Source organism: Scardinius erythrophthalmus (genome assembly GCF_964197995.2).
Source record: "Scardinius erythrophthalmus genome assembly, chromosome: 7".
Taxonomy (NCBI): Eukaryota; Metazoa; Chordata; class Actinopteri; order Cypriniformes; family Leuciscidae; genus Scardinius; species Scardinius erythrophthalmus.
In genome coordinates, this window is record NC_138227.1 from 31,142,269 (window position 1) to 31,167,543 (window position 25,275).

Below are 25,275 nucleotides of genomic sequence, written 5' to 3' on the forward strand. Positions count from 1 at the left end.
AGCATTACAATGCAGCTGCTAATGTGTAGTGGATGGTTGCTAGGGTGTTGCTAAGGTTGTCTGGATGGTTGCCAGGGCCAAAAGCTTGGTCACAAAATTTGAGTTCTTGTCAGCATTTATGTCTGTAGCACAAACGAGTTACATATAGAAGTTTTATACTTATGGTCAAAGGTTTGTGCAAAAACCACTAATTACAACAAAGAAAAAAGATGAAAAAAAGAAATAGTAGATTTTTGCCTTATTTGGATGAACTGCACCAAGTAACTTTCTACACAATTCATCCGGCTGTGGTTTTAAACTGCAGTGTATGTCTTTAACTCTCTGACATCCTGACTGGTTTGTTTGTGGACGAGTGTAAGCAGAGAATTGTGGCTGAAGGACTAAATCAAAAATCAATATTCATCTTTTTTGCTGATGTGGAAGACAAAACCCCCTTTCCCTTCCCTTCCCTGAAAACAAAGGCACAACAATTGATATCCACACACACATGCAGCTTGTAGTGGAATGTCTCCCATCGCTCTTCGCAGCATTTTATAAAAAGGACACACACTCTCTGGCTGTACATGTTTAATTCATGAGACTCTAGTGGTTCTCAACGGGGGGCGTTGGAAGCAATATTTTTGAAAGGGGGGCCGTTCAGGTGTTCACGAGTTTACACCAAAGGTCCAAGATTAAAGATGTAATTACTTGCAAAATAATTGCCTACAACATCCTAAAATCTGCCAGTTTAATGTGACATGTAAGCTATGCATCATTTCTTTTGCAACTATTATTTTTCCAGTCATAGGCCAGCGCTCAAGCACTGACTAAAATCAGCATTCATGTGCTCAAAAATGTGTTTTACGCTGACAACAATCCAGCGCTGACTAGAATCACGCAGCGGAGGAATGGAAAGTTGACAAGCCATTAAAATAGTATTGACTTAATAACCACTTATATAGTTTCAATAAATCATGTTCCCTCGCATAAATTCTATTTATAAGATAAAACTTTTAAATTTTTAGGCATTAACTAATGCCAATGCAGTGTTTTCTTTGTTCAAGTAATTTACTGGTCAGGCATTATTGTTAACTCGCAAGACTGTAAGGGGAAAATGACAATTTGATGGATAATTTAAATATATTCTGTAATCACATTTTGGTAATGTATTAATTCCGCCGTCACATCTGAGCGCGAAACGCTGCTTGGATAGTTTCAAAGATAGTTAAAAATAATGAATAATACAATAATAATTTATTTGTTCATATGTGTTTATTCTTGTTAGAAGATTGAGGCAGTTTGCCATTTCCTGGCCAAGGTGATCTTTTTTTCAGAAACAACACTAAATAGATATAACACGCCCTCTATTATTATAATTAGCCTAATATATTTTATTCCCATGAATACAATTGTAATGTTTATATTTCGAGTGATTATATTGAGTCTGAAAATACAGACCCACCTAAAGCACACATTACCTTATAAATATGAATAAACAGTTTAGTAGAGTAATAAGCAATAAAACAACTAATTCAAATCTCACTAAAAATATTCATGGAGATAAGAGGACAATTGAACTGTAAAATAATACTCATTACAGGTGTCTGAGGCTCTTACTGATGACCTTCTCATAGTTTACACTGACCACCTGAGGATGGTTAAGGCCGACATGGTGATCCGCTTCAGGGACCTCCTTTACCCTTTATGTTCCCAGTTGGGTTGTGCAGCCCTTTCGAACGGATGTGATCGAATGCGAGCCTGCTATTCAGGAGCATCTTATCGACATCCAGTGCGACGATAAAGCCTAGGCTGTTTTTCGCACCTCTGGCTGGTGCAGCATGTGGGGCAAATATGCCCAGCGGTATCCGGCTCTCTGGCTAAAGATCAGGCTGCTGATTCTTGCTTTTCCAACAATTTTTCCAATTAGCAGAAAAACATCAAGCACAGGGCTCACACTAATTTTCAAATCAATTTTGAAAGTTCGAAATTCGAACGTTCAAATAAATCATTCTGCTTTTTCCCTGTTAATGGATCTCCGTTGAAAATAATTTATAAGATTGCTTCTTGTTTGCTGACTGGCTGTTCGCGGTACAGCTGCTGTTGATTAAATATTGAATGTCAAATTTGTAACTGTTGCATTTCGTTAAAGGGTAACTAAACCCCTGGTCAGAGCCTGACACCACCCACTGGCAATATTTGAAAAATGCTGGAAAAGTAGGCAGAGCCCAGTGGAGAGGGGGCGTGCATCTGAGACGTATCTCTCTGCAGGCAAGGGCGTGGTTAGCTGGTACCCTCTGACATCAGAGTGTACCACAACTTCCAATAGGAAAATTCAACTGCAGTAGCCACTGTTCAACCTGAAGAGGGCAGCACTCAGACGTTTTTACACCATATTTAGTAAAATTAAAATACTTTAAACACAAATGTCAAAAACAATACTTGAATCAATGAACAGCACTATTAAAGCCCCAATCTTACAGATCATTAACTAAAAAAAGTTGGTTTAGGGTTTAGTTACCCTTTAACACTGATATATGCTCTCTGGGAAACTGATACTAATATTCCCAATGTTCAGTCAAATCAAATCTGTAATTTGGCTTTTAGTGACATGCTTTTTGTTATATATGAAAGCTGCAATTCGTAACTTTTGGTTGCTCTAGCAGTAAATAAACAAAATTGCAGGCGTCTTGGTGCTGTGCTGTTCACATATCACGCTATGCACGTGCAAATTCGTTATTTCAAATGTAGGCGCGCGGCAATCGCGCTCATAATAGTAGCGACACGGTCGGTTGAAAACATCTCAACTTTTCAGAATACCGCATGCGCACAGCAGGTCATGTGACCAAAACCAACCGATCAGCTTCGGCCTTTCTGTAACAACATCGAAAGCTCGGCCGAACAGCTGATCATAGCTGTACAGGGCGGGTTTTTATTTCTCATCTCCATAAATATATCTAGTAGCAAAGCTAATGCAAGGGCTAGAAATTAATTAAGGGACCTGGATAATGGATAGGGGGCGCTGACCCAAAAAAGGTTGAGAATCACTGCTCTAGTGTGAAGTGTCACACACCTGCTCTCTAAGCTACATCTCCTCTCTTTCTCTCTCGCTCTCCTTCTCTCTGTTTCAGAAAGAAACCAGTAACATATCACACGCTCGATTCTCTCCCTCTCACTCATGCATTCTGAACACTATCTCACAAACATGCATGAACGCTTCAGTTTCTCGTCTCGGTGTGCTACTGCCACCCTCAGGATAGAGGTTTTGACAGTTCGGTACATGATATGAGAGATAAACCAACACCAACACATGGACCCACGTTCAAAAAAGTAATGAAAATCTAAAAATGAACAACCAACCATGAATAATAATTAGAGGAATGTGACATGAGTTCTGATGAAGCAAAAGTTACTAATTTTACTTGTTTTAGAGTCAATCCAAGTTCATGTTATTGTTAACTAAAACCGTTTAGTTTAGATAAATTTAGAAATTATCGTCACTTGAAATAAATGTTAACTAAATAAAAAAAATGCTTACTAAAAGAAAATGGAAAATTCTAAACGTATATCAGTATATTAATACCAAAAAAAAAAAAAAAAAGACATTTGATAAGTAAATACCAAAATAACAATGATCTACAGTAGTGGCCAAAAGTGATGTCTGGAGGGGATATTTGTTTTTAATGACCATACACATTTGATTAAACCATCAAAATATGATACATATTTTTTTTTTAATATGAGGGAAGAACAAAAGACTAAACTTTCTTGAGGAATTTATCTGAAAATTATTCATCAAAAAAAGACAAACTACAGCTACAAGTTTTATCTTACTATGAAAAAAAGCTCACAGGAAAAACAAACATTGACTACAACATAAGTTATTAATATTTAGTTGGTTCTCATTTGTTTTGTCATGTTCATAATTTCTTTGTATGACAGCCTGGCCAAAAATTGTGTCTGCACAATTATCACAAATAAAACAATTGACTCCACGTACAACTACACAATATAAGTGCATACGCGCCATGTCGTTATTACCGTAAAGTTTCTGAACTGTAAAAAGCCTTCACTTGCTTGTAATTTCTTGTAACAACTTGTATTTACATGTTAACTTGAAATTTTCTGAGAGCTACGACTTGTACCATGTGGCCGCTGTACCACCTGACCACTGCAGATTCAAGGTGTGTTCGACCTGAGTATTAAATTAATCGATGTATGATTCAAAAGCATACGGAGTGCTTTATTTACGGTAATTTCAACATGGCGTGACCGAAGCATATGCTTGTGGCAAGCAGGGCGGGGCCGAAAGCTGTGGAAGCGGAGCGAGGCCGATGGCACGAGTGCTAATGAGCGTCACCTATACGCCACATCGGTCTCGGGTCCCGGAAGGAGAAAAAGAGGGGTGACGACAGTGAAGGAGAGAGAAGACCAGGCCTGGTTTTATGTTGTTATTTTGTTTTAGTTTATGCGGCAGTTGTCCGTGAGGGGCTGCCGCTTTACGTTTACTGTTCGCTGGTCCCTGCCACCTCCTTCCCAGAGCTTTTAACATTGTTGCATTGGTGGAGGCGGCGGGAACCGGCGAAGAATAAACGCAAATCACAAAATAAACAAACAAAACGGCATTCTCTCACGGACGACTGCCACATAAACTGAAACAAAACAACAACAAAGTCCCTGGCCTGGTCCTCTTCTTCCTTCACTGTCGTCACTCCTTTTATCTAGTGCTCGACCGATACATTTATTTATTTTTTATTTTTTTTGGCCGATGCCGATATCTTAAAGTGCAGGGTGGCCGATGTGTCATTTATATTTTTAATTCATATTTATTTACAACATATTTATTTCCAAAATGAATGAATAAAGAAAGTAAACCCTGTAACCAACAGGGTAGTCAGTAATCTGGTCAATTTTTCGTCTACCGTTTATTTTCTTTGTTTAACAGTTCTATCTAATAACGTGTTATACAGAACTGTTAAACAGAGACTGTAAACTAATGAAGATGAAGAATGGGAGCGCTGTGTGTTCTCAGTGTCAACAAAAATGTTGCTTTTTTTTTATGAAACTTGTGTGATAAAGTGTTGATAAAGACCAAAAATGCTGGCGGTGGCTGGCAACTATTTTTAAAAAACACTGGCGGGGAAAGAGTCAACACTCGCACCACTGGCCTTGCTCCATTCCCATGGCTCTCGGCCCCACCCTGCTTGTCACAATGCTTATATAATCTTTAACAAACTTTTAATACTATTTGGGTGAAGGTGTAAATTTTCCTAGGCTGGACATCACTTTTGGCCACAACTGTCGAAACCTGGGGTTACGTGACAGACATGTTTGTGTTACCAGTGAACTTTCTACAAAGTGTTTGAGTCAGAGGCATTTTGGAATCTCAGAGATGGGCCTCAGCATGCAGGTGCATGATAAGCCCCATCACGGAGCTCTGCGACAGGCCTCAGCGGAGAGCTCCATGATGGGCCTGTCTCCGTAGGACAGGCAGGTAATAATTCACAGAGTTTCAGGAAGACGGAGATAAATGACCAGACACTGAATGAGTCCCTCAACTCTGCCCCAGCTCTCACACACACCACAGAAGACGGCCACAAACACACTCCATACATACAATGCACCCGTAATCTATCACGGTGCTCAGGGGGGTGACGGCCTTGAGCCAGAAAAAGAGGAAGCACATCAGGCAGAAAGAACACGGAGAGAGATAAAAGACAGCATAGGTGAGTGACAGAATAAGAACTTCATCTTTTTATCTACCAGCACGGGCCACGGACCCGCAACCTTCGGAGCTCATTACCCCCTGTCCAACAGCACTTCTACGGGTCTCTTCTAAAACTTCCTAAGAAGAGCGATGCACAGAAAAGATCAGTTCTAACTACACCCGAATCCGCTATTAAAAATAGCTCATCCATCCGCCAGTCACCGGAACCCATGATTTTTTCTGATTTAGATATCCTCACTTGATCGTCACATTACAGTTATTCTAATTCTGTGTTAAGAGTGATGATATGGTGACATATTTCACTGAAGTAGGCTGTTTTAAAGTCAAAGTTCTTCTTTGGCAAAATTGCAATTCCTTAATAACCTAAACACAGGCTATACTCCCTTCAAGCCTAAATGGGAACGTCACTGTTTCCATCACTGAAACTTCCTGAATGCATACAAAATTAAATCCGATCAGCCCAAGCAAAGGCTGGATATAGGCTTTATGAGTTTGTAGCAGTTACATATCATATACTCAGCACTTGACTGATCCTGGTTAACTACTTCATTTTGCTTTGTTCTTAATTCTGCTTTTTGAAATGTCTCTCCGATCGGTTTTGCCTCCATAGTTGCTTGAAAAAGTGGACCCTGCAACTGCGTAGCTTAGAATCTTGAAAATACTGCCTGACGAAATATTTCCATCATTAATGATTTATCTCATCCACCCACCCGTAATTAATCATTTTCTTACTTTTTATTCCTTGGCCCAACCGACCCACAGATTATCTGCAGCTTCTGTGGATATAACCACAATCCGCATCACTAATGTGCAGCATAAAAGCGTCCAACAGAACCGAAAAACACAGCTGATGCATGTAATATGACTAATAGTGATATATAATTTATGGATATACAGTTTAAAGAGAAAATAAAAAACAAATAAAATAAATATACACATTTATTTACATTTTTTGTTCATTTTAATTTTTTTATTCTTAAAACTCTATATCCATAAACTTTATATCATTATTAGTCATTAAAAAAAGAAAATTATGACTCTAATACACAGCTACTTTTTGTATCCATAAATTATGCATTAAAGAAATATGTAAATAAATTAAAATGAATAATATAAACGAATGACCCCATTTCTGGCTTCCAATGCCTTCTGACCAACTGTCTATACTTTTCAAGTTTTGCACTGAAAAACAGCAATTTGTAGGCAAATAAATAATTTAGAGCTGTGCATAACTAGAAACAGTAACATTTATTATGGAAATTTCCAAGACGTGAAGCACTTCAAAATTTTGAAATTTTCCAGGCCTTTTATATTTTTATTTTACTTTTGTTTCCATTTCTAATTTAAATAATTACAATAATTTCCAAGAAAGTCAGAACCCTGCTGTTTTTCTTCCTAATAAATGTCCATAGTCTCATTGTACACGGCTCACCGGCGCATTTCATGGTAAAGAAAAATTTTTTTTTCATAATCTTTCATCAAAATGTAATGACTTTCTCTGCCTCTGAAATGACTTTTCTGCTGTGTGGGCAGAGAAAATAATATTAACCAATAATATCTTGGCCAATAAACCAATCAAACCCCAGTGGATAAAATCAAGTCCCACCCAACATAATTTCCCACCGACAATTGCTTTACTCAGAAATGCATAATTCGGAAATATAAATGTAGTTTAGCAATGAATTAACGTGAGCATTTAACTCAAAAGTTTTTAAAAAAGTTTTGTTCTTTAAAAAATAATTTACAAGGCATTTATGTTTCTTTCATGTCGGCATGTTGCAACTTAAATCCTTTGAACAGAGAGAGGAAAAGAGAGACGGAGAGTAGCGAATGATTGAAAGGTCAGGACAAAAGAAAGAGTCATGGATGCAATAAAATAAATCTTATAAGTGGAGAACGTGATATGTCCCAGGAGACTAGAGACATGGAGAGAACAAAAGACTGACAAATGAATAGTGAGCAGAGACACTGGGGAGGAAAGGACGGAAGGAAGAAAGATGGTATTTTCATAGAATGATAGATGGATACAACAATATAAATTGCTGGAATGGTAGATTTCAAGAAAGATAGATCACTAAAAAATAGCTAGCTAGAATGATAAAGAGCAAAAACAATAGGTGGTTAGAGCAACTGGTAGAATGATGGTTACTATTAAAGGTCCCGTATTATGCCCCTTTTCACAAGATGTAAAATAAGTCTCTGATGTCCCCAGAGTGTGTATGTGAAGTTTCAGCTCAAAATACCCAACAGATCATTTTTTACAGCATGTTTAAATTGTCATTTTTTGGGGCTCAGAAAAACGCGCTGTTTTAGTGTGTGCCCTTTAAATGCAAATGAGCTGCTGCTGGACGACACAGGGGGCGGAGCTTCACGAGCTCGCGCTCAGTCTCTCAGGACAATTTAATCTCACGGAATGATGATAATATCAGAAACTCTCAGTAACGGTGTTCAGTTCGAGTCGGACAATAATGCCTACAGAGTCAGAATAACTCTACCATAAACAAATTTCGGTAGAGTTGAGGGAGCATTCCTGTGGGCGGAGGTTAGTCAAAAAACGGTTCTACTGACGTCATTAAAGAAGGAAGTAGAGGGATGTAGTCCAAATGGGCCGTTCGATGTAGGCGACTTCTGTTAAATAAAATATCTCGCTTGACATTGAACTTTGAGCTTTATAATTTTACAGATATTATTTATACTCTAACAACAACATTACACACTAACTAAAGTTTGAAACATGGGATCACGAAGAACGGGACCTTTAACAACAGGTAAAATTATGATAACAATAGATAGAACAATGGATAGTAAGCTAGAATGATAAAGATAGCTAGAATGTAGACGGCTAGAAAGAATGATAGAGGTGAAAATAGCTAAAATGATAGAAAAGCTACATAGAATTATAAATGGAACCATAGATAGATATATATATAAATAAATGGAATGGTGATAAATGATAAATGGACCATTATAAATGGAATGAACGGTAGATTGCACAATGGAACGGAAGAAAGTGGAAAATGGAACAATAGAAAGACAAGATTGATCAATGGAACGATAGATTTGAGCTATTCTATCATTTTAGCTATTTTCACTTCTATCACTCTTTGGATAGATGGATAGATAGATGGATAGATATTTTTAAAAAAACTGATAGAAAGGTGATTAGAAACAAAATTAAAAATAATAAAATATACACATAACATGAAATGTCACACAGTCTCACTCCATTTTTCTCCATTTCGAATACAAAAACACACCATCACTCACTTTTCCATTCACTATTCGGCATGCGAACACAATTCTTGCAACATGCTCTCTTCCTCCTTCTTCATAGCAATGCTCTCTCACTTGTCCCTGCATGACTGCCGGTGTTAAACAAATATTTATTTTCATATTTTAGGTCTCTGGGTGGTTCACGGTTCAGTGGCAGACTCAATTTTTCCAAAGATAAAAAACATATATCAAAGTAATCCAAAAACCTTCAGGTTTACAATGGTTCACAGGATCCATCCATCATTTTTGGGAGGGGTACAAACCTCCACTATCTCGCCTCTCATCACCAATGAATATTAGAGGGAGGATTAGGATGAGGAGAAGATAAGAATGGGAGGAAAAAACAGGCCGACCGGATGGATGGGTGGAGCGAGTTCAGATAATATAGGAGGGAAACAAAGCGGATGATGAAGATGGAGAAGCATACGATGAGCTTCCTGCATAGGCAGAACAAACCCATTTTCACCACCTTGGATGTTTTTGTTGTCAATGAGCTCAGCACAATGCATTCTGGGACTGCTTTCATTATGAAAGATGTGACTATAACTGTGTTAGCAGTCACCTATTTTATGCAAATGTTACGTTATCTCATAAAAAATTATGGAAACGCCAAGATGCAAATGAATTTTGAACGATTTATGCGCTGAATTGGGGCGGATCATTTTTTTACTCAATAAAACGACGTGCATAAACAATGGAATCGGGTTTACTGAATGAATCCCTCGATGCACAACAAAAAAAGTCACATGACTTTGCCTCAAAAGTGGATGATCGGATAACTGGACAAACCAGTGGACCGATTTCGTCGCACAGCATCTCAAATGTCGTTCTGAAATGCCTGAGCCAAAGTCATCAGAATGATTTGGTTTAATTCCCTCCCAGAAGCGTCCTAATGCCGAATAACATGACAGTGTTTGTTGGGTTCAAGTCATTTATGATAGAGGGAAAAAAGAGCCACAGTTTCTTTCCTGACTGCAGCAACTTCCATTTTTATTACAAATATTTTATGGCAATTTCTTAGGAAGTGGCGGTTTTATTGTCTTTTACACGCGCTGTTTTGTGTGTTTGGCGGTGTGTGTGTCTGTATATGTGTGTGTGACTCTGTGTGTGGTTGTGTGTGTCTGTTGTTTGTGTTTGTCTGTGCACGTGTGCATGTTTGTCTGTCTCGTGTGTGTCTGTGTGTGTGTCTGTGCGTGCGCGCGTGTGTTTGTCTGTTTGTGTGCTTGTGTTGCATGCGTGTGTGCACTCACAGGTGAGGCAGACGAGCACCGCTCTAAGGCTGAGATCAGCCGTCTGTCTCCAGCTCTTTCTGATGCGCTCACACACAGGCGGAACCAGAATCTCTGCCGGCACGAAAAACTGCACTGCAAAACTCACAAACACGCCGAACGAGTACAACACCTTCACCAGCTGATTGGACCTGCAACACACACAGAGAAAGATCAGAAATCATAGAATGTGCAATTACGGGTTGAGGAATGTCAGTGATGCAATGCACCATTTCAACACATGACTTCAAAGGAAACTGAATGCAGAGACTATGACTTTTTGACTTCAAATGTAATTTATTCCTGAGATTGAAGCTGTATTTTCAGCATCATTACTCCAGTCTTCAGTGTCTCATGATCCTTCAGAAATCATTCTAATATGATGATTTGCTACTCAAGAAACATTTGTTATTATTATCAATGTTGAAAACTGTTCATATTCATATTCTTGTGGAAACTGTGATGCATTTTTCCATGATTTATTGATGAATAGAAAGTTGAAAAAACATTTATTTATTTATTCATACTTCCATATAAAAGTCTTTACTGATCAATTGAATGCATCTTTGCATAATAAATAATTTGTTTCCTTCAAAAAACGTTTAACAGTTTCAGAAGCATGTCACACTGCTTTATAAGGCAGCAACTGATTTGCTGAATCAGATATTGGCTCTGGTGACAGACTGTTCTCGGCTGACAGGATGCTAACGAGTTCTAGAAACACATTAACTGCTAATAAAAGTCTCGATGGAAGTTAGTTGGAAATGGCAGCCTTTAGTTAAACTTGAAAGCAGCTGGTTTTGATTTCTTGGTAATTTAATCTTAAGTCGCTCTGAACTGCAATCAATCACTCGAGACGTTTCTGACAGTGAGCGCAGAGGACGAGGAGTTTTATATTATGTCTCTGAATTTAACTCCACTATGGAAGAGTGCTGCGATAACTACATTGATCTGAATCAGACACTCAGATCTGACAGATGAGACGTTTTACATTTAGATTTTTCAGCATTTGCCACTTTTTACGTATAGAGGTAGTTGAGAGAGGACGGAAAAGCATGAGAAGGGAGTCGAATGGGAACATGTTGCAGGCCAGACTTGAACCCATTTTTCCCACATGAGCACTAACGTGCCATAGCATGTGCATATATGATTATATTTTCACCCACACCACCACTTCAATGACTTTTTAAGCAAGTTTGAACGTATGTTACCAGGAATCATGCGGGAGGTTGAGTGTGATGCTTCCTTTGATGTCGTCTCTGAAGCAGAGGTAGCCCAGCGTCGCCAGGGTCACGTAAAGCACGATGATGACACCCATGCCAATGTTGAGGGCTTGAGGGAATCGTTTCGGTTCGCTCATTTGATTCTCTAACGGAAGAACCTACACAAACAAAACAGGACATACAGAAGACTGATTGGTGAAGCATCGTTCCAGGCATCATATGCACACTCCGGAGACCAAGGCAAATATCATTTTTGCATTGCCATTTGTTCTAATTGTAAAAAAAAATTAATAAAAAAACCCACTATTGTCTGATTTTGATGGTAAATTTGACATCTTACACTCTTCTGACCATTGCAGTAGTTTACTTTTTGTAATGTAATGCTAGGGTACCTACTCAATGCATGGCATTATAAATGTACATTAAATGGGCTATATGTAGAATTCAGAAACGCTTGTTATTAGCAACTTATATGTTTCTTGAGCACAAGCAATTAGAGACTGAACTCCGATATACTCACTGCAAAGTTATTTTTCATTCTTCACTTAGGGGTAAAAAAGTTGGAAATACTGTTAACGAACATCCAGACGGCGTGAACATTAGCGACATTTAGATGAATATTTACATGTGCTGTGCGTTTCCCACTCAATAACAAAATTAACACACAACAAAAATGACAGCGGTGAGAAAACAGCAGTTAAAGGGATACTTCACCGATTAGCATTAAGCTTTGTATCAGTAGAAACCCGGTAGTATTTTCGAATGACCGTGCTTCCCTCCCTCATGTCCCCCTGAGATGAGAGATTTCTGTATTGTGAGTCTGGCCAAAAAAAGCCTCCGATGACGCAAAATGACGATTTTTGCGTCATCTGAGTTTTTTTCCAGAAGCGAGAGACTTCAGCCAGTAGGAAGAGCTTGTTCCGCATGTCTTCAACCCGCCCATAGGGGGATCTCATGGCATCTTTTCAGTTTCGAGTCGACTAGTAGCCTAGTTGTATCATTTCTTCCGATACTGCCCTCTGTAACCGGTAGGCGTGGCTTGGGAGAGGCCTCGTAGGGCAGCGAAGCAAGTGCATTCTGGGAGTTGTTGTCTTTCATCCACATGAGCCAAAAATACATTTTCTGGCTTTTCTCAGTCTAACACCGTGTCCTAACTACTCACGACCCGAGATAAAAGGTATCTTTTCCATGTTAATCAGAGTTTTTGTCCTAACCATGCGCGACGGCAACACGCGACGATTCTATTTTAGAAACGGTTTCTATTTTTCTCCGACGTCGCGCTGGAACAACAAACACAAAGTGTGGCAATGATAATATCAGGTACTGTTTATGTGCTTTATTTAATGTTTAAAGCGTGTAATGTGACCAGCTTTGTAGCTGTAAAAGCAACAATGGATATAATTCACCTCAGATCTTGACATTAAACAAATGGAAACAAGAACGTTAAAACTGAACAAACAAGTGTATTATTTGACAAAGATTGTTTTAGTAACTCAGTAGCCTATGCATTTTTTAAATGGTGTAATATTTGTGAATTGTTGTAGCTACTTTTAGTGTCCATTTTCTTGCAAGTGCCGTCAAGATTACTCTAGTGCTGTGCACTTGCGGCACACGCTGTTCTGATTGGCTGTGATTTTAGATTGGCGTTGTGGCCTCTCAGTCGCGTCACGTCTAGTGTGGACAGACACACTGCCTGTCGCTGGAATAGACTATACAGATCTGAATTAATCGCTTTTCTTTGCATGATACATTAACATTACAGTACTGAATGGCTCTTTCTTTATTATCCTGAACATTGTATAAGCATTCGTTTCACGTGTCACTGAACGGAAGAGAGGCTCTCAGGAGCATGTAAACGTCACATCCTTTTATTTTTCCCGGGGAAAAACATCCTGAGACCTTCACATAAAAATCAGTGTACAGGCTTTTAAAGACGACCTAGGAAGTCTCGTTTTTAAGTTTCATTACAAACTGTTCACACACTGGCAATAAAAAAAAAAGATTAATATACAAATATTCTTACATATAGCCCCTTTAAGTTGTTTTAAAGAAGAAAATATTCAAAAATATATTTAATATAAAAAAATATTGTAATATTAATACTGAACTGAAAATATCTAAAGTCGCTATGGATAAAAGCATCTGCCAAAATATATTTATGGAAATGTAACCTTTGCAGAGGAAATCCCATACTGCATTAAAACAAGCTCAGTGGGAAAGAAAACATGAAATGATAGTGGACGAAGCAAGAGAATTGTCCATTGTTATTATTATACCTTAATTTATTCAATACCAATAAAAAAGTAGCATATAAAATAGTAGATGTATCGAAATCAAATAAATAAAACCTGAATCATAAACTCACCACTCCAATTCCCTCAAAAGCAAATATGGCTGTTCCAAAGAAGAAGGGAAACTTCCGCCATGTGGAGGCATATGGCAGGCTTCTGGGATCACTCACATCCTACGGAAAAAGATATAGTTTCACATGACTATAATTACAGTCTTTCTTTCTAGTATAAAGGCTGAAATATGCATACACACTTACAGGAACAATGTATTTAAAGATCAAATGTCAGGCTCAGACGTACCAGCCACCCACAGCCTTCACAATTTGATGCATAGAAAAATGACTCCAATCTGATTTGGTGGCTTCATGCAATGTCAGAGAGTTTGCATGCACAGACTTGTATCAGTCGTGCACAATGAGCATTTCTGACTACAAAAGTGGATATATGAGACTGAAGTAATATGAAAGTATGAAATAAAATCGAAATCGCGATATGGCTTAATGCGATTATCAAATCATAAAGACTGATTTATTTAAATTAAATGTATTTGCTTGAACTGTGTTCATTTACACGTGGGCAGCTTATGACCTGGGCCCGTATTCTACCCGAGTCAATCTTAAAAGTGGCGTTTCCATTCTAATCACGCTTTTACACGAAAGTTTGACTTGGGTAGATTAACAAAAAGACCCGAGTTTCAATTTTGGTGAGTGTTACCCTTTAAGAGTGAACAAAATTCTTGGCTCAAAAGCTGCTCTTAAAAGTTAGTTATCAAGCATCTCAGTCGTAATTTGTGTAGGACAAAAGCTTAAGTGTCAGTCTTAGAGATGATTCACAACACTTTGCTGTGCCAGAAATGGGATTTTGGATGCAACAATTTCCTTATTTAAGAATATTCTCAGATAAATTCACATTGAATGGTGAAATTCCTAAGAGGAGTTAACATTCAGCACACATTTGACAATAAATAATTTTCAAGAGAATACATTGATATTCACATTGGAAATTAAAGATAAACACCTTTTCCAACATGTCTTAATTACACATTTTAAACCAGTGCACTTGTTAACTGATTTAGCCTAGATTTAATGATTTAAAATCTTTCATATTTATGTTTACATAATATAATGTTATTTTATAATTTCATCTATGTTGATTATAAGAAAAGTGAACAGCATGAGTAAGACAGGATCATAAGATGGGCCAGACATGATTTTGGCCACTTTTTAAGTTTTGTTTTTGAGAGAAAAACCTGAGACCTCTCGAGCTGTCTTAAATAACTGGGAGAGTAAGAGTAAATTTCATGAATTCAATCAGTGTTGGGGTAATGCATTACCATTAATGTAATCAGATTACTTTTTTCAAGTAACTAGAAAAGGACCTTCAAGCTATTTTTAGGCATCAAGAATTTTTTCAAGGAAAAAACACTTAAATATGTCATTTTGGTGATCAAAGATGAGTTTTAAGTGTTAAAATGATTGACTATAGGGGGACTTAAAATACTTTATTTTACAGTAAGATATTACAATAGTAATATTTCTTATTTTAATAGTTTATTTAATAATAATAATAATAAAAAAAAATTATTTAATTGTCATATTGCTATATAGTAACAACAAATCTGGAGCTTAAAAAAAAAAAAAAACGTTTTAAATTGCAATTATCAAATATCGCAATTAGATTTTTTCCCCCACAATCATGCAGCCTCAGCACACACGCACACTTACGTGGAGTATATATGTGAAGATCAGGATGAGGCTGATGGCCATACAGAGGTTGGCGATGGCGGAGAGCACGGCCATGTTCCGCAGGTCCCTGATGAAGGTCAGCACGATGATGAAGGGAAGGAGGAAGACCATGTAGAGCCGCAGATCAAGCCCCGCAGCAGAAGGAGTGTCTGGGGAGACGGCGCCCTCCTCTGAGCTATTGGAGTATAACGGCACGGTCTCCGCGGAAGTGTTCGGACGAGCTCCTTCCATCACCTATGCAAGAACACACTGAGCTTTGACTTAATCTGGCTTCAAACGTAACAGCCAATCACATTTTTGTTTGGAATTATGTCTGGCTGCTGATGGTCTTCATTCTGGAAATGTGTTTTTCCATTTGTTTTCATTTGCTCTGGCTCGATCATATAGTGAAAATCTGCTTATCTATGGAGAAAATGAAATTTTGGCGCACTACTGTCGCACATACCTGTTTAATGTTCTCGGCCAGGAACACAAAATAAACGCTACAGAAGCCCAGCTGGGTCAAAACCAGGAAGAAATTCACCAGGTGCCTGTAAAAGATATTAATAATATGTGATAAGAGACATGTACCAGGTGCAATGGTCAATTATACAGTTTGTCAGGTTAGAGAAAAAAATATTTGACTGAAGCAACTGACCAATAATAAGAATCAAGTATTCCAGAGAGACATGTACTTCATTTTTGTTAAAAAATGTAAAGGGATAGTTCAATTAAAGGGGTAGTTCACCTAAAAATGGAAACTATTAAAAAAACCTTTTTTTTTTAATCGAAATAAAGGAGAAATAAGACGAAATATAAATATTAGATTTAAATGAGAAAGGTTGTCTTGGCAGCTAACTGAAATAACGACAAGTTGAAGTGCTAAAATTACTAACTAAAATACAAATAAATTCATTTAGAAATATATATATTTAAAAAATGTAATTACTATAAATTTAACAAATTTAAATAAAATATAAAAAGTAAAATGATAAGAAAAAGTTAAAGGCATGTAAATAAAAAAAAATTGAATAACACTAAATGGAAATTGTCATAATTTACTCAACCTCATGTTGTTCGAAACCCATATGACTTCCTTTTTTCAAAATTACATGAAAGGGGAACATGAGACTACAATCTTTTCCGTGCAATTGCCATGAATAAAACCTGAAGCTTTCAAGCTTCGAAAAAGATGCAAAAGCACCATTAAAGTGTCACAAAATATAGTGAGGAGATTTCAAGCTGTCCCTAAAAACAATCATATGGGGCTGTAAACACATAAGGGTGAGTGAATAAGGACAGAAGTTTCTGTTATATATACACTATATGCAATGTAAGATACATAAAATGTTATTAAAATATTTATTCAATCAATATCATTATTAACAATTGTAATATTATTATTACTTTTTTTATTAGCAGTAGTATATTGTTAGTTTTATTTTTCAGTATGCATAATATTATCTTTCAACAATGACAATACGAGGCAACATTTCCCAGTAAGACAGATCTTTTTAAGATTCAGGGCACGAGGTTTCTCTGAGTGTGTGTGTGTGTGTGTGTGTGTGTGGGACATCAGATCTGAAAACACCACTGCAGGCACCGTCCTGTCTCTAATGAGTGTATTCATTCCAGCACAGACGTTTGCCCTCTTGCCATCCCTCTCTCTCTCTCTCACATATGCACACAAGTGGGGTGTAAGGCTGTCATGCCAATGAACTGCATGATGGGATAGCTCACCTCCCAAAATGAGCACCTTTCCTGAGGCACTGGGAGGAACTGGTCTCCATGGCAACGGCAACCGTTTCGCTGTAACCGAGGGGGGAACGCTTAAACCTGTGAGAGAACATGCAGGAATGAGACAGACAGACAGAGACAGAGAAAGGGAAAACCGGGAAAATATTCTTGAAGAGCAAAGCAGTGCAGAAAACAAAACAGCTTTTTGTGTAATTCTAGGGTGGAAAATAATGAGGTCAAAACACTGTTCATCATACGTGATTTTTATATTTTATGTGGTTGTTGTTGTTGGAGTAACTCGACTCAACTTTGGGGAAAAAATTGACCCCCAAAGCTAAATCTAAGTAACAATACTTCCCTGGTGATGTCCTCAAAAAGAAAAAGATTCATATTTTTATTTTAAAGATTTAAAGATTCATATTTATATTGTAATAATTTCACAGTCAATCCAAATTCATGTAGAAACAACAAAGATGGTATATTTTAAATATTTGATCTAACAGGCAGAAAAATACACAGACATTTATTTTTTTAATTTATTTATCAGAAGTTTTTATTCGTTTATTCAAAGTTTTTATTTTGTTCAAGCGCGAAAGAGAAAATGCGGTCGGCGCGTTGTCTGAAGTGGCTTTCTGTGCGCACGAGTCGTGTGTGTGTCACACAGACAGAGCGCCAGTACAGATTTAAGTTCTTATCACGCTTGAATGATTTAATAGCAATTGAATGAGTGATAGTGTGATTATATACTGTCGTGTGACTTATATACTTTGCATATGTGTGTATATCCTCAGCAGTTCATCGATGAAGCTGAAGTTGAACTGTAATACTGGCACGCTTTGTAAAAAACACCCTGCCCACATGTGACTGATGCAGTATTCTGCCGCTTCCTGTACTCAAACCCGAGGGAGAGCCCTTTTAATGCGTTTAAAGCTGGAATGAATGCAAGAAGTTTTTTAAAGTGTGAACACACCGACAGATACTCAGACTGTCCATACGCTAGCAGCTGCTACATTCAGAATACAGAATATGTACGCTTCAAATGTATGCACACTTCTAACTTTACAAACAACACAAGCCTCTCACGTTTATATGAATACCCCTTCCATGAAGGTTGCCCCTTCCATTGTGGAATAATTCAAATGCCACACGTGGTCGTGGGAATCACTTTATCCCAGGGCGCCGCTGTCAAAAGCTCACTGCACGCACGCTTGCTTTGGTTTTCCATCACAACCAGTATCAGTATCAAACATCCATTTACAATTTCAGAACCATTTCAAAGAAAAGGGGGACATCTCACATGTGCTCCAGCAGAGGGCCACAATCATCTAAGAGTCACCTTTGGTCACCTGAAATGAGCAATGCTTTATTTTAAGTCTTAGATGAACACCTGCTATGTGTGAAATTAGTATTTCGGGGGTTATTTTTGTCTATTAACCTGGTTAAGTAAAGACTGACAGGAAGTAAAGGCCCATTTACATCAAGAACGAGGCGATATCTATAAAGTATAATTAAACTATAACAATACTATTAGCATTCACACAACGCACAATATTGTTTACAGTCAACTCTGTTAGAGAGCTACATATGGGAATTAATCTGTCCAATATAACTCCCCTGTTCAGTAATAAAAACACCATCTCTTTTACAACACTTCAAATCCCTCAGTTCTCCACATCTCTTAAAAGCTCATGTTAATTCTTGTTTTATTACGAGCTCTGTCTCGTTCTCTTTGTCAGCAGACTCTCCTCTATTCGGCGTTTGTTTAAAACAGGTGATTCCCCAGAGGTTGGAGATTTATCTGCGCCATTTCTTGTGCCAGACAAAATTACGGAGGACGCTGGATTGTCAACAGTAGCAATAGTGTAGGGGTAGGGCGCGCGTGGCAGACAGTTTTGATGCAAAACGACCCAGAGTTTGAATCTGCCTTTTGCCGAACTCGCTTTACTCCCTTTTCCCATCGCATATCAGACCAGAAAGGCCTTTATTTTCAATAAAAATGAGAAAAAAAAAAAAAAAGTGGAAATAAAGGGTCTAAGGTGTGTTTATCGGTTAGGGGTGGGTGTAAGGAGGGCTTTATTGTCCCAATAAGGCGGCATCCATTTAAAAAATTTAATAAATATAATTATTTACACGCTATGTTATTATTGCATACCATTTACAGTACAACAACACTGAGGTACAAATAGTATGTGCCGCTATTTAAGTATAATTATCATTAACTACTTTTCACACTTATTGCAAAGAAAATACTGCTATTTTTACAGAGTGTAAATAGTGATAGATTGTAAGAAAATATGCTATTGTCACTTAGTGTAAATAGAATCTAGTTGATATTTACACATTTGCAAATAGCAGCTGCCTTATTTATGTCATGTTTTGTCAAATTCTTAAAATTCCATTAATTAAATTATTAATATAAATAAAACCAATAAATTAAAAAATTTCAATCAAATGAAATCAGTATCAACAAAAGCCATTTTTGGTCTGCAGTGGCACAAGCTGCATCTAGATGTATTTACATACCGTTTAATGCTGCTCAGAGGTGGCATGAATGCAATTAAAATGGTGTAAATAATGCTATGAGATAATGTTTTGAAAAAAAAAATGTGTTTAATATGATGGTAAAAAAACAAAGTGATACTTTTAAAAATTAAACTTAAAGCTACACTGTAACTTAAGTTGATTCTTAGCAAAAAAAACACTTTGTTCTATCAAAAGTAAATGTGCTAATTAATGTGTAATTACTTCCACCAATTAATAAAGTATTCTCGTAAGCGTAAAATCTGCCATTTAGAATATATACGAGCAAGTCGCTCGAATGGGGGCAGCCATGTTGCGCCTCCATCTTGAAAATACATTCGCCAAAGAGGGACATACCTGGAAATTCAAGCTTCGCCTTTCGTGTTTTTACACTCAGTGACACCGTGACGAATGCGAGGGGGAGATTACTCACGACTGCCGGCAGATTTGAAAGATTGCTGAATCACGCCTATTTTCGAGGACATGTAACGTTAGCAGAGTCGCCAAGGAAGCGAAAGAGAGAATCAAAACGTCAACGTGACAGGCAAATCAGCAAGACCAAAGTCAATACAGGAGTAACTTTTCCCAGATGGAAAGAGCTCATGAGGAGCAAAGATTTAAAACGGACGCCGAAGTTGCCTGCTTTCTTCTCGACAGGTAATTTAGCCAATTTGTGTATATTCAAAGTTTTATAGTTGCTTGTCTAACCATAGCATGGTTGTGCATAACGTCAGAACGACCTCTAGTATAACTTGCGTTATTTTTCCTCGCGTCAATGGTGAAAAAGTATTGTTTACCTTGTAACATAAATCTGTGCTGCGACGGATCACAGGCAGTGTTGGGAACGTTATTAGTTAGTTACTCACTACTTGTTCCAAAAAGTAACTGAGTTAGTAACTGAATTACTCTATAATAAAAGTAACTCGTTACCAGGGAAAGTAACTATTTGCGTTACTGTTAAAAAAAAAAGTTGCTATATGTCAAAGAATTTGGAAACACTTTGCAGTTTGAATGTCCTGTATAAACACAATTACTGAGTGTTTCTATGTTTTCACTGTTCGATCGCGTCCGCGCCTCTCACACGCGCACGCACACAAATGTAAACACTTTGCGACTTTTCGATCGCGCCCGCGCCTCTCTCTCTCTCTCTCTCTCTCTCTCTCTCTCTCTCTGTCTCACACACCACATTCCAGCATTCCAATCTTTAAATCGCCAGAGCCATGTTCAGAGCTAAGGCGGGGCTACAGATAAAGAACTTGTGTATCTAACAGTAGTTCCGCATTACATTAATTAATTTGCACGCGAGTTTTATTTATTTTTATACCGTGTATTCTCCGTGTAAATGTAGGCTATGCACCGAACCGTGACGCCCGTACCGTTTCGGTTCAATACGAAGACAAGTACCGTTCCACCCCTAGTTCTTGCCTTTGTTTGACCTCAATGAATTTGAAGTAGTATATCTCCACCTTGAAAATGCCAACTTTTCATCGGATTGCTCCTGACTCGCCATCTCTGCTGCTTCATCACATCTCTGTTTAGCTTGTGTGTGTGTGTGTGTGTGTGTGTGTGTGTGTGTGTGTGTGTGTGTGTGTGTGTGTTAGGGCTGCAACTAACGATTATTTTGATAATCGATTAATCGGACGATTATTTTTACGATTAATCGATTAATCGGTTTATGTACTTATATTTTAGTTTTAGCCATTTTTTCCCCAAGTAAATTATTAACAAAGGGTCTTTATCATTCAACATAGACTTTTTAGAGATTTTAACCATTTTGCATTGTCATATCCTCATCAAAAACATACTTGGAGTTGTGTTTTATTATGTGTTAGTAATCCTATTGGCTATTCGCTACTTCTCCTGCTGTACTGGCTGAGTAAAAACTCCGGTGGATCATTACTGCCACACTTTGGTCACCGCAGATTTAAAATATGCACGAAATGAGCCGCTTACGGCAAATAAAAGTTATTTAGCAACTAATCGATGACTAAATTAGTTGACAACTATTTTAATAATCGATTTTAATCGATTAAATCGATTAGTTGTTTCAGCTCTAGTGTGTGTGTGTGTGTGTGTGTGGCGCGTGTGCTGGCATGTGTGTAAAAACACATGCCAGCACACACTGGCTCTGATTGGCTACCATGAAAGACATGACTCTGCCTTAGCCAATCATAATCGCTTACCTCGTTATTAACCCACCTCCTCACTAGCTGTGCGAGTGCGAGCCAGGGGTGGGTTCGGATTACACAGTTTATCAGAGAATGTCTAATAGAGTTTATTCAATCAATGCATAGTAACTAGGGATGGGCATTCGATTAAATTTTCTTAGTCGATCGTCGGGAGAATTAACGATCGACTATCGATTAATCAATATTTTTATATTGAAATTCATTATTTCTTTAACTTTTTATAAATTAAAAATGCAATGAAAATACAAAAATACAGTTTGTTTGTCCTCGATGAGATCTTTATTACAAGAAGATCAACTTGTGGCAGTGAAACTGGACGTTCGGTAGACTTGAAGAGTCTACTCCGGCGTTCTTGAACAGAGACCCATGGCCACTTCATCCGTTTTCTGTGATCGGATAGCTATCCGATCGTGAAAAGACCAGGTGTAAATGCCCTCCGAAACGCATTCGAGGCGGATTTAAACCCGATCGCTCAAACCACTTCAGGAGGAGGTCTAAATGCATCTGGTTGTTGAAACCACATATGTAAATTTGACTTATCCCAAAAATGCTAAGAAATAAACGTGTGAGAGCGTGTTATAGGCTATATGTCATGTTATAGCCAGATATGACGACGCTAACGTTACTTCAACACGCATCACCACAGATGAGCATCTATTCATCAAGCCAACGTGCAAACTATCGCAAATCAAAGTGAAAGTCATTCATCAACACACAATCATCTTCATTAAAAGTAAAGAACCGAAATGATCTTACCAGGGCTGTTGCCGCAATATCTGGTTGCGGTCTTTGATTTAGAAATTTTCGCTGATGATCAATAAAATGCAGCCCATATCAGTTGCTTTCGGTGACGTGCAACAATTTAAATATGCATGTAGCGCGGGAATTCAAGATCGGATTTATATCCGTTTTGCAAAAACACATTTATGTGACCAGGTGTAAATGGAATCGTTTTGATAAATCAGATAGCTATCCGATCTGAGAAAACGCATGAAGTTCCCATAGAACTTATGCACCAGTCTACTGATTTCTGTTGAGAAAGATAAGCATGTTGACATGATCTGAGATCAGACGCGACAGCAACCCATGGTGACAGCCAGTCCAGCCGCCGAAAACACCCGCTCTGAGGGGACTGTTGCCGGGATGCACAGGTACCTCCGCGCTTAAATTAATTCCATTGCTTCAAGACTCACACTAAGCAACGCAACCTGCATTAGTTTAATCGATAACAAATAAACGTGATCGACGAAATTCTTAACGATCAATTATCGATCGTCGATTAATTATGCCCATCCCTAATAGTAACGCACCGCATTTAACGTCCAGTAATGTTAACAGCGTTGTAACGACGGGAAAAGTAATTAGTTAGATTACCCCGTTACTGAAAAAATAACGTCGTTACCTAACGTTATTCCAAACACTGATCACAGGTGATGAATAGTTTTAAAGGCGCAATTGGACGAAGTCGAACTGGAAGCCATGTTAATCTTGGAATAATACGGCCACCGTAGGAGTTAAAACGCCCTCGAAATTGAAAGGAACAGAAAATAATATTCACTGGGTAGTCATATACAATTTCACCGCTAGATGGGGGAAAATATCACACAGTGTAGCTTTAATGTTATTAAAACCGAGGCAAAACTCAGCATTTTGTTTGCTTACTCCAGTTTAGGAACCACTGAACTACACCTTAAATCATGCCAGGACTTAGGGATGGGCGTATTGATATGAAGTATCGATATATCGATACTCAAATAAAAATATCGATACTACAGTGTGTTTTTTTTTACCCGTTATTTTGTTTATTTGACAAGAAATTTAATGCAAACAATATGCATTGAATTGGATAAATAACCTATGTTAGTGAATAATTGTGTGGTAGAACTATTTTCTTGCTCATCTGAACACGCAAATGCTACAAGTCAGAACCAATCAATCACAGAGAGCGTTCACACACTGCCGGCATTCAAACAGGGCTGCGTTTGCCGAAAGTATCATAAGAAAGCATTGATGCTTTTGGGAAACGCAGCCCAGAACAATGCTTAACAGAAGACAGAAAAACATCGAGTTATTTCACAATAAACAAACTGAAATTGTAGCCTACATTTTAAATTGAATGTTAAAAATTCATACTGATGTTCTATTCTGTAACTAATTTTAATATAAATCATACACTGTCAAAATAAAAAAAAGGTGCATTTTATGGGTGCAACAGCCTGTCACTGGCAGTCCCTTATGAAAATGAACATTACAATAACCATAGTTCAACTACACCTAAAATATTTTGTAGATTTCCATGGTTGCCACTACAAGTAAACATTTTAACCATGTGTAAACAAAAAATGTATTCTAATAAGTTCCAATTAAGGCGTATTGAATGTTAAAATGCCTTTCAAATACAATGTTAAGTGTGTATCATTACCCATTTTATTCTTATTAATTCAATAATAAGAAATTTAAAAATGTAAAAGTTCAATTTAGAGGTATCGTATCGGTATCTGTATCCGCGATACTGGCCTTGAAAGTATCATATTGTATCATATCGAAAACAAAACAAGTGGTATCGCCCATCCCTACCAGGACTGAGTGTTCATTTAAAAAAAAAAAGTGAGCTGAAATGTGATTGGCTGTGGTGACTGAGACGGTGGGCTGTGATTGGTGGACTCTTACCGTTCACTGAGCTGATGGCTGCAGTTGACCAGGATGTGCATGCAGTGAAGACACACCACACCCATCAGTACCAGACTAACCGGACCGAGCTTGAGGAAAAACAGAGAACCATGTTCAGTCTAATGCGGTTTAGACACTTTTAAAGCACATCAACCGTTTTAAAAGATATAATCTGTTTTTAGTGACCAAATGTAATGTCTTCCAGAGCAATAAAGCTTTATCGCTCTCATTCTCTCTCAACATGAACTTTGCCTACATACTGTACTAAAGCTTTATGACAGCAATAAAATGTGTGGACTGACATTCTTACAAACCAATTTGGCCGTCAGCACAGTCACACAGTTTAGTTTGTAAACCAGTCTGACTAGTTTTTTAACCCGTCCACCCATTAAACAGTCAGTATCAGGATATGATGGTGAAAACAAACAAAGCCAATTACAGGGGCAATAAAGCCGCAATTGTATTTTTTTTGGCAACAACAAATGCATTTAAATGCTCTCCTGAAACATTTCATGTTTTTACAGTCTGCAAGTCAGTTTTCATGGCGTACTTCGAATGATCTGGTTTAACTGACAGTCTGAAGCTTCAGATTCAGGCTCAGTTTGAGAAGCAGCAAAGAAATGGTCTGTGTGTAACAGAAACTGGAAAATCATTCACGCGCCTTCACAGAAGCAGC

The 25,275-nt window shown here is 37.8% G+C and overlaps 1 protein-coding gene across 1 annotated transcript in view; it reads right to left on the reverse strand.

Annotated features, from left to right (window-relative positions):
* Positions 1-25,275, reverse strand: part of slc36a4 (solute carrier family 36 member 4) — a 29,150-nt gene that overhangs the window by 1,106 nt on the left and 2,769 nt on the right. Inside the window, exons 5-11 of the mRNA XM_081370166.1 lie at positions 24,600-24,688; positions 17,224-17,319; positions 15,950-16,034; positions 15,484-15,738; positions 13,834-13,932; positions 11,457-11,626; positions 10,228-10,397 (exon numbers count right to left, since the gene is read on the reverse strand). Of these exons, the coding sequence (XP_081226292.1) occupies positions 10,228-10,397; positions 11,457-11,626; positions 13,834-13,932; positions 15,484-15,738; positions 15,950-16,034; positions 17,224-17,319; positions 24,600-24,688 (964 nt within the window). The remainder of the gene's footprint in view (positions 1-10,227; positions 10,398-11,456; positions 11,627-13,833; positions 13,933-15,483; positions 15,739-15,949; positions 16,035-17,223; positions 17,320-24,599; positions 24,689-25,275) is intronic.